At 38.9% G+C, this 16,384-nt stretch overlaps 1 protein-coding gene across 1 annotated transcript in view; it reads right to left on the reverse strand.

Annotated features, from left to right (window-relative positions):
- Window positions 1–8,777: 8,777 nt before the first annotated feature.
- The window catches only part of DARS1 (aspartyl-tRNA synthetase 1), a 71,171-nt gene continuing 63,564 nt past the window's right edge, over window positions 8,778–16,384 (reverse strand). The window contains exons 14-16 of the mRNA XM_083349258.1: window positions 11,282–11,393; window positions 10,064–10,135; window positions 8,778–9,317 (exon numbers count right to left, since the gene is read on the reverse strand). Of these exons, the coding sequence (XP_083205384.1) occupies window positions 9,226–9,317; window positions 10,064–10,135; window positions 11,282–11,393 (276 nt within the window). The 3' untranslated portion in view covers window positions 8,778–9,225. The remainder of the gene's footprint in view (window positions 9,318–10,063; window positions 10,136–11,281; window positions 11,394–16,384) is intronic.

Here is a 16,384-nt window from a genome sequence, read left to right on the forward strand (position 1 = left end):
AATGCCCGCCCCCTTCGAATGTTCCCCGGGAAACTTTTCGCGCCAAATGCGACTGAAAGGAAGAGGAAGCAGAAAGTAAGGGAGAGGAAGCGGGGAGCAACGCAGGACGTTGCAGGGGCAGTCTGGGAGTTAGAAAACCGAAAGGGGGAGGGATTAAATCTTAGGTGAAAACCACCGCAAGTAGGGTCGTTGCATACTTGATTACGGAAGTGTTAAGTCGGTTTTGGAGGAAAGGGAGGGGAATGCACCACACAATGCAGTCTTACAAGTGATTGTTCAGAAGTAAGCAACATTGCTCTTGCAGGAGCAAGCAGAGATATTGGGAGAGAAAAGAGGTACAGGGGTAAAGGCTTGCTTGCAGAATGCCGATCTCCCCTTATAGAAACAGAAAAGGGGAAGGATTTTATTCAGTGCTCTTTTCCCCCCTCATACGTGTTCGATTAAACCCCATGTGTCTCTTAAAGAATCTATTCTCAAATAACTTAGATGCATATAATTATACAGCCACAGGTTGCAAAATACGGATGACTATTAGATGACAGTAAAGAAGGAATGTTTTCTGTGTGTCTTGTTCCGGGGGCTTTACAGGTAGCTATTACAGTCCTAATGCTTTACATTACGACTTTACTAATTTTTGCCTGAGCGGTAACTTGGAGATTTGGAATTTGGGAGTTTCATTTTGACCTTTTGTAAACCCTCAGCATTTAAAAAAAATTAAAAAGTCAAAACCGAATACATTGCTGATGGATTCGGATATACTGTCGATCTCAGAAAACAAATGACAATGTAATATAAAAATCATAATTGGAACAAATTGAAAGCAAATAGATTTCATAGTAAATAAACATTGTTTAAAAAGTTTTTAAGTTTTCATCTGATTTCAAAATGATAGCAAGATAGCAGTGTTGGTGGCAGTTGAGCTACCAGAAATGATGCGGTCTAGTCCTGTCTTTGCCATGGTTAAACCTGTCCTGGTTTTTCTAGGTATGGCTTTCTGCATTTGTACAAGGCTCCATAAGTTAAACAAATTATATGAGCTGAGTTTACACAACATGGTAGCCTGAAGTGTGTTTGTAACATAACATTTGAATGTCTCTTGAGTAAAGAACAAAGAAAAGCCTCCCCTTAGTAGTCTTAAAATACAAGAAAAGTAGAATTTGTTCCAGTAACTTTTTTTTGACACCAATAAGTTTGATCTCCTGAATGCATTCATCTTCAGGTTAAAGAGCTACAGTAGCTACATTACCTTAGATTAAGGGTGTCAAACTGCTGGCCCTGAGCCGGTTCCATCATGTAGAGGCTGTGCCCACCCCAGCTTGTGCCATGTCACATGATGTGTTGAGTTTGACACCCGTGCCCTAGATCAAACCTGTTGGAAGTCAGCACCCATCTACCCACCTAGAGAAGGAATTTTTTTGGGGGGGGATATTAAAAAGGACAGAATATTACATTTTCCCAAAGGAATAATGAAAAATCATAATCAAGTCTCCCTCCCCCAAGCAGAAACCAAAGAGGCCAGCTTTTAGAAATGCAGATTTGATAATCCGTTCAGAAAAACTGGCACCAGGAAGCTTGGAGCTGATGGGATTAGAAAGACAAAGATCCTTAGAACCAACAACCCCTCACCCAAAAAATCCAACACAGGACATAGCTATCAGCTTCAACCAAAGGAAGTAGGATATGACCTTTAGGACATAGTAGGATTAACCCACCACCATCAGAATATCAAAAGGACATATTCAAAAGCTTAGGTCAAAGTTCATGCCACAGGAACAGGAAACAACTCCAAACACAAAAGCCCAAGAAGGTATAAAAACCAACCACTCCCAGCTACACGTAGTCACCTTTCCCAGAGCCACATTTAGATTTAGATAACCTTTAACCTTTATTGTCATTTTTTTCCTGTGGGCACAATGGCATACATTAAAAATGAAATTTAGTTGGTTCCTCTCTCAGTGTACACATACATAACACACATTTAAAACATACTATATACAACATATTTATTTATTTTATTTATTTTTATTCCATTTATATCCCGCCCTTCTCCGAAGACTCAGGGCGGCTTACAAGCTTAGCAGTAGCCTTCATTCTATGTATATGCCTGCTTATTAGGGCTTTCACAGCCACCCCCAAGCGGCATTATTACAAAGTCAGCTTAATTGCCCCCAACAATCTGGGTCCTCATTTTACCTACCTCAGAAGGATGGAAGGCTGAGTCAACCTTGAATGTATGTATATGTATAGACCTAAACCCTTACATATAAGTAACATATAAATATTAATCACTGTCCATCTTGAATGCATAACAGAAGGAGGAAGCTTTAAGTTCACAAGGTTGGTACTGTATGGAACAAAGCTGTGACTGAATCTGGATGTTCTGCTTCAGATACCACAGAGCCTCCTCCCAGAAGGTAACAAGGAAAACTGGTCGTGAAAAGGATGTGTAGTGTCCCAGACTATCTTGTGGAGCCTACTGAAGCAACGCTTATGTGTTATGTCCTGGATGGAAGGGAGGGAACTGCCAATGATCTTTTCAGCCATCCTCACCACTGCTCTGCACTGCCTTCCTGTCTGAAGCATTTCTGTCTGGCTCTGCTCTTCAAAAAACTACAACCTTCTTTCTAAAGCAGCCTTCATTTTGTTTATTCCTGGCTTGGACTGGACCCTGATGAAGATTTTTCTTTCAACACTTCTGAATATTTGGACTTGATCAAAATATCCTCTGAAAAAATGGCAATAATTAAATTTATATGCTTTCCATCTCACCAATAAAGTGACTCTGGGCCTTTTGGTAGACTTCATTTATCAGCTTAAATTGGATTTTCTGGTTAAGCTTTTGAATGTCAACTTTTATATTTCTAGGCCATTTTGTTTCATTGGGTATTTATTAATGCAAGTTTAGTATATTCTTTTGAACTGGAGAATTGGTAAAAGAGAAAAGCCAAAAAAACAAAACAGAATAACTGACAGTAATTTCCTGTTGAAACTGGATTAAAAGCTATCAGTTAGCTGCACAACTAATGAGTTTATCTTTGAAGATTAGGATGGATGTATAGCAAGGGACATCCTCTCGGATAGCAAATGTGCTGAAGTCACAGTGGGAGCAATAAATTGGTGGCTATAATAGAGCAAAGTATTATTTAAAGCTGTAAGTAAGGGGTAAATGAGCAGGAAAAGCCTTGATACTGCAATTATTTTAAAAATCTGTACTTTGCTGCCACTCTTTCACTCTTGTTATCTCTCCTTTGCTGCAAAATGAAGATAAAGTAGTTTTAGACTTGTAAATCAGCTGTACTTTGATATGTTACTCCTTTGAAATGGAAGTATCATATCCTTTAGGAGACTGAAATCATCACAGGAGAGTCATCATCTACCAATTAAAAAATGGTAACTAGATACTCCTCAATTGAGCTGGAGTCTGTAACTTATACACAGTTCATTTGTTTATGTAAGAGCTGCTCATGGATTCAAGGGGACAACTGAAAAACATTAAAATGTCTTCCAGAAAAGAGTCAGCAGTATGTTTTTCCAGAAAATACACTTTTGTTGGCTTGCATGTAAGACTAAAGCCTTTCCCTTTTCTAAATTCTAGTACAGGTATCATGTGGAAAAACTAAAGGCCATTAGATGGGTTTTTGAAATAGCAAATTCAGCAGCCTCTGCATTCCTTTGCTATGTCTTTAGATACCTTAATTACAACTTGGAATTATTCTCAGGGATAGAATGGGGGCCAATTAAGCTGCTGCATTTAGGAAACAATTAGCACACTCAGATTAACAGGCCCTGCTTTGGCTCTAGCATTCTGGAACTGTTTAAGCTGTCTAAGCCTTTTAAAAAGGCACCTCTGTAAAAAAAAACATGTATACAATATAGATGAAACGATGTGTAAACAAGGAGCATGGCCTCTCCAGGAACTGCTACAGTCAGTACATTGTTTTTAGGGGTGAAAACAGTTACCGAATCTGGAGTATTCCCAAATTGCAGACCTTGGTGTTTTGTAGATAGAAAGTCCTGGGTTTAACCTCTGGCATCTCCAGGGAAGGCAGACAAAGTTGAGATCAATTTGTAATCAGGATTGACAGTGATAGTCTAAATGGGCCTTTTTCAAACTGGGTTCCAGGAACGTTAGGATCCTTCAAAGACATCAATGGATTTCACAAGGGATTAAAGGGTGTGTGCGTGGTGGTGGGGAAAGCCAAATATTCTTGGCAAGAGATTATGGCAGGGGTGTCAAACTGCCGGCCTGTGGGCCAGACGCGTCATCCAGAAGCCACGCCCATCCCATTGCCGGCAATGGCAAAACCATCCTGGTACGTTGTGCGACATCACGTGACGTTGCGAGTTTGACATGTCTGGATTATGGGGGGGGGGAAAAAACTACCTTCCAATGCACTGAGCCATCCGCTCTTACCTCAGTGTTATATTTCCTCTCACTGGCTGACTGTCACCAACATTTGCAAGTGTAGGGAGACAGCAACCCCCCCTCCCCGAGAATGAAATGAAATATTTTGGGGAATATTAAAAAGGCAGGATAGAATTTTTTCGCTGAAGGAAAAGTAGAGGAAAAAATCTTAAGGGAGGCAGAAACTAGCCCCACTCTCTCTGCCCCAAGCAGAAACTGAGGAAGCCAGTTTTTAGAAATGCAGATTTGGTAATTCATTCAGGAAGACTGGAACCATGAAGGCTGGAGCTGATGGGATTAAGAAAAAAAAGTCCTAAAATCTACATTCCCCCACCCAGCTCCAAGGACAGCACACGACCTTTAGGACATAATAGGATTAACCTACCACCATTAGAATACCAAAATGGCACACTCAAGTTCAGCTCCAAGTACATTGCACAGGAACAGGCACCTGAAATACAAAGGCCAAAGAAGGTATAAAACCCACCCACTCTCAACTCCATTTTGTCAGTCACCCCAAAAACATGCTGCTGTCACTGAAGTTTCTGGAAACTTTCCAAAATGTGGCCTGTCTTCAGCTCATTTTCCTCCTGACACTGCTATGCTCCACGCAAGAGGCAGCTAACTGCTGTTCCCTCACAATGTGCACCCAGACAAAGTCTGACTCCCTGCCTGTCCCCAAACTCTGACAAACTTTTCTAATTCTACAAGAGTGATTACAGTGAGTTCTTCCTCCTTCACTTGCATGTAGCAGAATATGTATTTGTCCCCAAAGTTCCAGCCAAAGGTGGCATCCTATGCATTCCTGCTTTGGAGTAACATACCATTGAGCTATGTGACAATTAATCAAGAAGCACAGTTGCACCTATGCATCTGGTCAGTTGGCCACCCTAATTGCATCCCTTCTCTCCCTCGTTTGTACTGTCAGTCACCTTATCGGGGAAATGGGTGGCATATAAATGTAAGAAATAAATAAAATTTGTTTCTTTTTATGCCATGACACCTAGAAACTCCAGAGATGATGGTAATTAAAGTTCTAAAAATGTACAGCAGGATTTTTCAAATTGCTTGATGGGGTGCTATAAAGAACTGAACAGAGCAAAAAAAGAAAAAGTTCATTCTAACTCAGCCAATTTGCTATTACAGGTGCTCTGCCTCTATTAGAGGTAATGATTTTTTTTAAAAAAAACTAACAGGTTGCTTAGACTGAACATTTTGAAAACCTCAGGTCTGGATGGTCTTAGCTGCCTACATTCCTAATATCAAATCTGTCCCATATTCCTAGTTGCAAGTATCCAGTAAATTCTGAGAACAGCATTTAGCAAGTAACTTTTCAAAATCTCATTTAGGTGCTGTTTTAGGTAGAAATTAGGTTGTCGGCATCAGAGACAAGTCCACATCTTTAAAGACTTGCTGTGCTTAAATCTTTAAAAATGTTTTTCCATTGGGATTTGTACCTGTAATGTTGGTATATTTTTTTGCTTATTTTGAGAAAATGTTGCAAAATGATTATGTATAGCATGTTCGAATATTGGGTGTGTCTGCGTGACATGCTTAGGTAAGCCTGCCACGGTCCATGGGTAAGTGATTTCCCAAGTCCCTAGCTTGAGGACTGCTTACTGGAGTGTAGCTATCTTGGCTAGTGTCCAAACCATCTTTGCAGGGTTAAGCAGTTTCACAGTAAAAAATGGTAAAGCCCAGTGTTTAATCAGTGTTAGTGCTAGTTTTACTATCCCTTCCCCAAAACCACGTACCTGTTTCACCTTCTCAGCACTTGCAAAGGAATGGAAGAAAAAGCTGAGCATGGCTAGAACAGCCCTATTAAGCAGTTGTTCTAGCTTCCCATTTTTCTGTTTAGAGATTGAAAGGCAGTAATCCCAAATTTCTCTTCTGAATTTGAAAGAAAATTGTACCCAGGATAAGACAAATGAACAATAACAAACCTTAGATACTAACTGTGGTCAAGATATTCTGCCTTTGGCAATTTTTTTCTCAGGTTACAGGGCCACCCAATGAACCTGGTCTTATGTACTACAGAAGCACTACATAAAATAGAAACTACGTGTTTGAGATTTCAACCTCGGGTAGATGGAGATAGATATACACATACTATTATCTAACCTTTACTTGAACCTATCCAGTAGAGGTGATCTCTCTGGGTAATTGGATCCACTGCTGAATTGCTCTGTTGGGAACTTTTATTCTAATGTTCAGTCGGAATCTGCGTTTTTGTAACTTAAAACCATTATTCTATCTTGCAGTCAAGAATGAGGAAGATTTTGATTTACTTCAGGGGTTTTTTTTGGCATGGTTTGCCATTACCTCCTTCCCAGGGCTACGAAAGAGTATTTGGCCCAAAGTCACTAAGGCCGCACTAGAACGCAGTTTCCTAGTTTCTAGCTGTATGCCTTAACCACTAGACCAAACTGGCTCTTATGATTTACTTCCATTTGGTAGCTTCTGAGATAATGTAAAGATTTATGAGCTTCAGCCTTTGCTCAAAACCAGTCATACCCAGCTTCATCGGCCTCTTTGTAGGAGCTCATTTCTAATCCTAATTTTTATTGATCTTCTCTCAATCCTCCTTACTCCATTGTGCCCAGAACTGGGACCTAACCAAGGCTACAGGGATCACATGAACTATTTCAAGATTTAAAAAGTACACTTAATGAAAAATTACATTTATTCTTGCTGTAGTCATGTTGTGCTGCTGGCTAATATTCAGCTTATAATTTACACTAACAATTCACACACACACTGAAAATGCTAAAATGGAGCCCTACCCAAATAACACAAGATCCAATCACAGCACCCATGAAGAAAGAAAAACTATCATCAGCCCCTTCATCCGTTGTAATTATTAATCCACAATCTTCTTTGAAGATCTTCCCTCCCCTCTTGCCATGTTATAACTGCTTTTTTTTTTAAAGTGGAAAGCATTACAATTGTCTTTTGGTAATTTCCAGACCATTTCTGTAACCTGCTGAGATCTTCTGAATATCCATCCATCCAATTTACTTGAAATTTCAACAAGCACTCCCTAAAACCTCTTCATCCAAGTCACTGATAAAAAATACTAGAATAGAGGATGTGGGGTTGATATTTTTTTAAAGTACCTTACTTGATACCTCTTTTTGATTTGGTGAGGAATTAGTCAAAAAACAAACTCTTTTTTGGAAAGAATTCAGAGAAGAGCAAGAAAGGTGATTAGAGGCCTTAGAAGCTGTAACATCTGAAGAACAATTGCAGGAACCGGGCATACCTAGTCTAGTGAAAAGAAGGACCGGGATGACATGATAGCGGTCTTCCAATATTTGAAGCCACAAGGTAGAGGGGGCCCACTTCCTTATTAAAGCACATGAAGGCAAGATAAGAAACAATGGATGGAAACTAACCAAGGAGAGAAGCAATCTAGAACTAAGGAGAAAATTTCTAACAGTGAGAACAATCAACCAGTGGAACAAATTGCTTTGGGAAGTTGTGGGTGCCCCATCACTGGAGGCTTTTAAGAAGGGACTGGACAGCCATTTGTCAGGTCTCCTAGATCAACAGATCCCCAACCTTTTGGGCACTAGAGACTGGTCCCGTGGATAGAGGCTTTTCCGTGGACTGGAGGGGGTGTGGTTTCACATGCTGCGTACATCCCGCAGATGGGGCTTTGCTTTTTTGCGCAGCCCAGTTTTTGGCATGCTGTGGCCTGGTGCCGGTCCATGGACCAGGGGTTGGGGACCCCTAGACTAGACGACCTCCAAGGTCCCTTCCAATTCTATTACTTTACTGACCTTTGCAGGTCTGTAAAACAAAGGAAAGCTGAAGTAAGATTGTAAGCATAGTCAGAATTTCACTTAGTGACCACTTCACTTAATGACCATGTTGCTGATCCCATCTGTGGTTGTTAATTGAGGACTATCTGTATATGCTGGTGTCTATGTATAGAACTGGTCCATTAAACAAAAGTACCTTGCTTCGTTAAGTTCACGGGTCTTAATATTTGAAGTCATATGTTTTTTAAAAACATTTCCATTTTATCAGTTTTATTACAATTTCTTCAACTCAGTATCAATGGAGTTCCTCCCATTTGCACCATCAAATCTACTCCAGAACCCGTTGGAGAAGTCTGGGGACGCACAGAATAGTTGGGAAAGCAGGCGGAAGATCTAATGTGCAAGAATAAATCTGCTTGTTATATTGCTAGATCTAGCTTTAAGTATACATTTTATATGTGATCTTTTGCAACAGAAGCCTTAATTCGTGCCAATGCCCTGTGTAAATGAAACTGGCATAATTTTAGCATCAGGTAAGCATCAAGTATTATGTCAGAATAATATATTTCTCTTACAAAATGGAAAAAAACTGACACATAGAATTGTTAGAAGTTTTATTGCAATCTTTTTCATTTTAGTAAGATCACACTGTTCACTATTTCCAGTTGCTTCACAAGAAAATTCTTGCTCAATTCACTTTCCGTGTTGCACTGTTATTGTCAAAGTCTAATCTGAGATTTTATTACCCTTCTGACATACATTGAAACAAACTATGCAAAACTATGAATTTTATTAAAATTTGAGGTGTTTTTTTTAGAAATTTGCTTACCTACAAGGCAATACTGTAGTACCTTGATTTATTATTTTCTTTAAAAGTTATGACATTTTCTGCAGCACTCCAGATCTGTTAAAAGAGCTGAATTTAAACATTAGTAATGACTTGAATGATTGTTATTGTGGCACTTGAGTAGAGGAGATATCCTCTGACGGCATACTGATTTATGCTGGATAGTTGGAAGCAACATTAAATCTGTGATACTTTATGCTGTAGTGTTCTTAAGGTGTGAGACGCTTGGGATCACGGGGAAACATGGACGTCTGCCGGACATTGCTCAACCCAAGATACAACATGGTGACTCTTTCCAAGCCTGTCAAAATTAAATCCAGTTTAATTAATCTGAAGATATTTGTACATATATTGAAATATTCATAAGCAAAACAAACATGAACAGACTCACTGGGTTATTTGTGATAAACCAAATCACTACCAGATAAAAGTTGGATTACATTTTTTATAACATCTAAATTTAATTTTATAGAAAAATGGCAGGGGAAGGAATAATAGCCATTATTTTTATCACATTAATAATATGAACCATAGAAACAGATCCCCATCAAACAGCAGTTGTTTCTTTGCCTCATTATTCTATACCCTGTTAGATGATATAGAAAGAGGAACATGGCGAATAAGCGTTATGATTTCTTTTGTGATTAAGGATCTTTCACTATTGTTTCATTACTTCTTTGATAACTGGTTCATAAGAAAAAAAGAAAACAAAATTTACAACAAAACTTAAAAAAAAAACTACCCTCAGAAATCAGTGGTCTAGAATTAGAATCTACAAAAAAGAGTCAGATAAAATGTACTGATAAAATTAGCTAGTTGGGTAATGAAACATTGGCAAGCAAATGACTAGATTAGGAGACTCCATCAAGGATTCCACACTCATATAAAGTAAGTGCCTGCACTTCTAAAGCACACATTACTTGTAAATGCAGGATATTTTTCTAAAGTAAGGACAAATGCTAGAATACTCTTCATCCTAAATTGCATTCTTTCATCTGAACACAGACCAAACTGAAAATAGAATATAATGAATATAAGCTACATTACCTATGCCGCCGCCTGCATGGGGAGGTGCACCAAAACGGAATGAATCGATATAAGCCTTAATTTTCTCTAAATCTGAAAAGGAAATGTTTTATTTCAGCTCAGGGATAATTCTAATTAGCATCATGGAAAAAGTATTCAACATAGAAGAGAGCACCAATATTAACCAATGTTTCAGGTCTTCACAAAGTTCCAATACTATCCAATGTATAGGTAGTCTGGTTTAGAGATTCAGGCAATAGACTAGAAAGCTCTTAAATTGTTAATGTACTTTTGCTGATTAGAATTAAATAGGTTTTATCTGTTTATAAGTAAGAGATGAGACATGGAAAGAAGAGTACTTTGTTGTATTAGAGAAGATGAAAAGCTACTGAAATTGTACTGATGAACAGGGAAGTTATTTCTTTATCTCTCATTTTTCTTTAATATACTGCTCAAAAAAATAAAGGGAACACAAACAACACAACGTACTGTATTTAATAGTAGGATGTGTTATTTTGTGTTCCCTTTATTTTTTTGATCAGTATATATTTTCCTTTTTCTTTTTGTACTTTTTAATTTTTTCTCATTTTACTCATAATTTTTCTTAGCTTGTATTAGTTTTTTTTTCTTTGTACACATTAACAAAATTACTATTATTTTTTTAAAAAGTCTTTTTGCTGCTGAAAGGCAAGGCAGTTTGGCTAATGTAGTAATTTTTGTTAGGCTAACTCATAAAACCACACTATGCACAATGGCTTTTCCTAGCCTTAAAAAATTCCGTATGATAGCTTTTATTATTTGAATATGTACTTTTTTAACTTTCTGCGAGACAATCAAATGTTTGACTTTCTTTGCAAGGGAAAGGATATTCTAAGAGGCAACAATCATCTGTAAAAATTCCAAACTCCTCCCTCATTTGTCCTGTCTTGAGTTTTGACCCTGCTCTATTTGCTATTCAACATGCTACTCAAATCATGATGTGGCCCAAGGCCCAACTTTTAAAATACCGGATAATATAAAAGTAAAAAAATTCTAGTTGTGCCACATGAACTGTAGCCAACATTGTAGTCCACACATGTTAAAGTTGCTAAAGTTGAGAAATACTGAATCAGGAGAAAAATAAGAATTACTTTTTTACAGCCACAAGGATCCATAAAAATAAGCAGTACGAGGCTCTTCTAAATAAAGAGGCACCCCTGTTAGAAACGATTTATTTAACTAATGGACCTTAGGAATTACCAATGCCGTGATGTAAGGCTCTTTCAGTCAACAGCTGTGGGTCATGAATTCGCTGTGCCCCAGACAGAATCTCTTCTCCTCTCATGAACATGTCGTAGGAGTTGGAGGTTATCTGGAGGGGAGGGGGAAAGGAAATGTGATTTAGTGACCAATAGTTAAGTATGTTTCAAAACTGGAATCTATACATAATGAACAACATAGATAAAGGCATTGACCACTCTGAGAAATGTAACAGGAATATCTGCGTAGGAGAAAATGCTGCTTGAGGCAGCTTTTGCCTGCTCCAACTAGGAATCCATTGTGCCATCATGGTCTCCATGAGAAAGAGCACTCTTCGCTTTGTGTGTGCAGTTTTCAGAACTGCTGCTGTAGTATAACTATACTAAAATGGTGGTTACTTGTTTAGTTTCCCTTTGTCTTCCTCTGGGTCATAAGAGTTCTACTTAACCCATACGATCCTAACTAGGGTTAAAAACTTGCATTTTTAAATTTTATTTCTTTCAGTTTTGAAAGCACCACATATGAAGGAAAAAAAAGAAAAATTCAGCAGGTTGCTTTCTTCTGTGAAGATTATTCAGAAAGTAATCTTTAGACCCCCCCTTCATGGATTACTGCCTTGTCATGGCGAAGGGGCTTGCGTAATTCAATGAAGCTATGAGCTATGCCGTGCAGGGCCACCCAAGACGGAAAGGTCATAGCAGAGAGTTCTGACAAAACGTGATCCACTGGAGAAGGAAATGGCAACCCACTCCAGTATCTTTGCCATGAAAACCCTATGGACAGTACCAAAAGGCAAAACGATATGACGCTGGAAGATCAGCCCCTCAGGTCGGAAGGCGTCCAATATGCTACTGGGGAAGAGCAGAGGGCTAGTACTAGTAGCGCCAGAAAGAATGAAGCGACTGGGCCAAAGCCGAAAGGACACTCAGCTGTGGATGTGTCTGGTGGTGAAAGGAAAGTCCGATGCTGTAAAGATTTTTTCTCCATAGGAACCTGGAATGTAAGATCCATGAATCAAGGAAAGCTGGACGTGGTCAAACAAGAGATGACAAGACTAAACATTGACATCTTAGGTATCAGCGAACTAAAATGGACAGGAATGGGTGAATTTAATTCAGATAACCATCAGGTATACTACTGCGGGCAAGAATCCCTCAAAAGAAATGGAGTAGCCTTCATAGTCAATAAAAAAATAGGAAAAGCAATACTGGGATACAATCCTCAAAATGACAGAATGATCTCAGTTCGAATCCAAGGCAAACCATTCAATATCACAGTAGTCCAAGTCTATGCCCCAACCACCGGTGCTGAAGAGGATGAAATTGACCGGTTCTATGAAGCCCTACAGCACCTTATAGAACTAACACCAAAAAATGATTTCCTTATCATCATGGGGGATTGGAACGCTAAAGTAGGAAGCCAAAAGATAACTGGAATAACAGGCAAGTTTGGCCTTGGAGTACAAAATGAAGCAGGGCACAGGCTGATAGAATTTTGTCAAGAGAATACGATGGTGATAGCAAACACTCTTTTCCAACAACCCAAGAGACGGCTTTACACATGGACATCACCAGACGGTCAACACAGAAATCAGATTGACTATATGCTCTGCAGCCAAAGATGGAGAAGCTCTATATAGTCAGTAAAAACAAGACCAGGAGCTGACTGTGGCTCAGACCATGAGCTTCTTGTTGCAAAGTTTAGGCTTAAATTAAAGAAAGTAGGGAAAAGCGCTAGGCCAGTCAGGTATGAATTAAATCATATCCCTGTTGAATATACAGTAGAGGTGACAAATAGATTTAAGGAGTTAGATCTGATAGACAGAGTGCCTGAAGAACTATGGACAGAGGTTCGCAACATTGAACAACAGGTAGCAACCAAAACCATCCCAAAGAAAAAGAAATGCAAGAAAGCAAAATGGCTGTCTGAGGAAGCTTTGCAAATAGCTGAGGAAAGGAGGGAAGCGAAAGGCAAGGGAGAAAAAGAAAGATATGCCCAATTAAATGCAGAATTCCAAAGAATAACTAGAAGAGATAAGAATGCCTTCTTAAATGAACAATGCAAAGAAATAGAAGAAAACAATAGAATAGGGAGGACCAGAGATCTTTTCAAGAAAATTGGAGAGATGAAAGGAGCGTTTCATGCAAAAATGGGCATGATAAAGGACCAAAATGGCAGGGACCTAACAGAGGCAGAAGAGATTAAGAAGAGGTGGCAAAATTACACAGAAGAACTATACAAGAATGAGCTTAACGTCCCTGATAATCACAATGAGGTGGTCACTGACCTCGAGCCAGACATCCTAGAATGTGAAGTGAAGTGGGCCTTAGAAAAGCTGAGCAACAACAAAGCTAGTGGAGGTGACAGTATTCCAGCTGAGCTATTCAAAATCTTAAAAGATGATGCAGTAAAAGTGCTACACTCAATTTGCCAGCAAATTTGGAAAACTCAACAGTGGCCACAGGATTGGAAAAGATCAGTTTACATTCCAATTCCAAAGAAAGGCAGTGCCAAAGAATGTTCAAACTATCGCACCATTGCACTCATTTCTCATGCTAGTAAAGTTATGCTTAAAATCCTACAAGCTAGACTCCAGCAGTATGTGGATCGAGAACTACCAGAAGTACAGGCAGGATTTCGAAGAGGCAGAGAAACTAGAGATCAAATTGCTAACATACGCTGGATCATGGAGAAAGCTAGAGAGTTCCAGAAAAACATCTACTTCTGCTTCATTGACTATGCTAAAGCCTTTGATTGTGTGGATCATAACAAACCGTGGCAAGTCCTTAAAGAGATGGGCATACCAGACCATCTTATTTGTCTCTTGAGAAATCTATATGCGGGCCAAGAAGCAACAGTGAGAACTGGACACAGAACCACTGATTGGTTCAAAATTGGGAAAGGAGTCCGGCAAGGCTGTATACTGTCACCTTGCCTATTTAACTTATATGCAGAGCACATCATGAGAAAGGCAGGGCTAGATGAATCAAAAGTTGGAATTAAGATTGCCAGAAGAAACATCAACAACCTAAGATATGCAGATGATACCACTCTAATGGCAGAAAGTGAAGAAGAACTAAAGAGCCTCTTGTTGCGGGTGAAGAAGGAGAGTGCAAAACTTGGGTTGAAACTAAACATTAAGAAAACCAAGATCATGGCATCTGGCCCTCTCAATTCCTGGCAAATAGATGGGGAAGAAATGGAGGTAGTGACAGATTTTATTTTCCTGGGCTCCAAGATCACTGCAGATGGGGACTGTAGCCAAGAAATTAAAAGACGCTTGCTCCTTGGGAGGAAAGCCATGGCAAATTTAGACAGCACACTAAAAAGCAGAGACATCACCCTGTCAACAAAAGTGCGTATAGTCAAGGCTATGGTCTTCCCAGTTGCAATGTATGGCAGTGAAAGCTGGACCATAAGAAAGGCTGAGCGCCAAAGAATTGAAGCCTTTGAACTATGGTGCTGGAGAAGACTCCTGCGAGTTCCTTGGACTGCAAGGCGATCAAACCGGTCAGTCCTAGAGGAGATCAACCCTGACTGCTCTTTAGAAGGCCAGATCCTGAAGCTAAAACTCAAATACTTTGGCCACCTAATGAGAAGGAAGGACTCACTGGAGAAGAGCCTAATGCTGGGAAAGATTGAGGGCAATAGAAGAAGGGGACGACAAAGAATGAGGTGGCTGGATGGAGTCATTGAAGCAGTTGGCGTGAGCTTAGATGGACTCCAGAAGATGGTAGAGGACAGGAAGGCCTGCAGGAACATTGTCCATAGGGTCGCGATGGGTCGGACACGACTTTGCAACTAACAACAACAACAATCTTTGGACCAGAGGTGGAGACAAGGCCTCTTCTTGTACTGACTTATTTCAAGTTCACGGAGAACATCCTAAGGTCCCTGTTTCATTTTTTGAGGCAAAAGCCTTTGCTAAACCCCTTTTCCAATCAAGATGATGTCATTTTAGTATCTGGAAGGCTCTGCCTCCTTAAATCAATTTACTCAGAAGCTATTAAGTGAAACCCAGCCTTGCACAGTATTTCTTATTAATACTACCACCCAGTTTTCCAGTAGGAGACTCCGTATGATCCTTTTTCTTGTACCTCTTCTTCAAATTAACTTTAAAATTTAAAATTAACATACTATCTTGTTACAGGTTCAAGAAAGCCAAGAGATGATTTTAAATATAATATTGAGAAGATATGCCATACAGAAATGACCTCTAATTTGCACAGCTGTACAAATAAGTGGAAAAGAAAAACAGCATTCCAGATGGGTAAAATGACAGGTATAAGGGTTCTTTGGAATAACAGCTTTTTCTTTTGTCACATATTTTTCACAGCTATTAGAAAGACAATGCTTAACTGGAAGGATTTTGCTTTGGACACTGAAATTGCCTACTAAAAATTTCAAAACAGGATCAAAAGACTATTAAATGATGGTATCTATAGCTCTTATAATTTATTAAAAGGATTTGAAGAAACTGGTTGGGCTCTTATATTATTCTTTCAGACCCATTTCAAAAGCTAATTTTTTTATTTTAAAATTTAATAAAGCAGCTGTAATAATTAATTCCAAAGAATATTGCCATCAACCTGAAACTACTAATAGCTCAAACAATAGTTTATATTATACTAACTAAAACAGAAGTTTTACTTGGCAAACAAGATAGAGACCTCATAATCTTTTCTACTTCTTTCAAATAGTTTTTCTTTTGCACTGAACAAATGCTAGAGTTAATATTCCCAATCCTTTCCTACAATTATTTTATCTCAATAATATCACACACTACAATGATTCTGTCATGGAGAAAAATCTATCTATGCGATTGCCTGGAGTTGAAAAATGACTTGATGACATCCAATCATTCATTCATTCAATCAATTAATTTTGTAGGCAGGCACAATGCACTGGGAAGTAAAGGAAAGGAATACAAGACAACTAATGACTGTGTAATATGAAAATAGATGTTCTCATTTTGGGAATGACCCAGATCAGACTGTAAACTTGTAATATTTTTATGGCACATTTGTGGCACAAATCCCCACATCAAATCTGCAATGTGTTCATATTTGTCATTATTTCACAGCATTTTTTCAATACTGAGAG

Source organism: Vipera ursinii, assembly GCF_947247035.1.
Source record: "Vipera ursinii genome assembly, chromosome: 1".
Lineage (NCBI taxonomy): Eukaryota > Metazoa > Chordata > Lepidosauria > Squamata > Viperidae > Vipera > Vipera ursinii.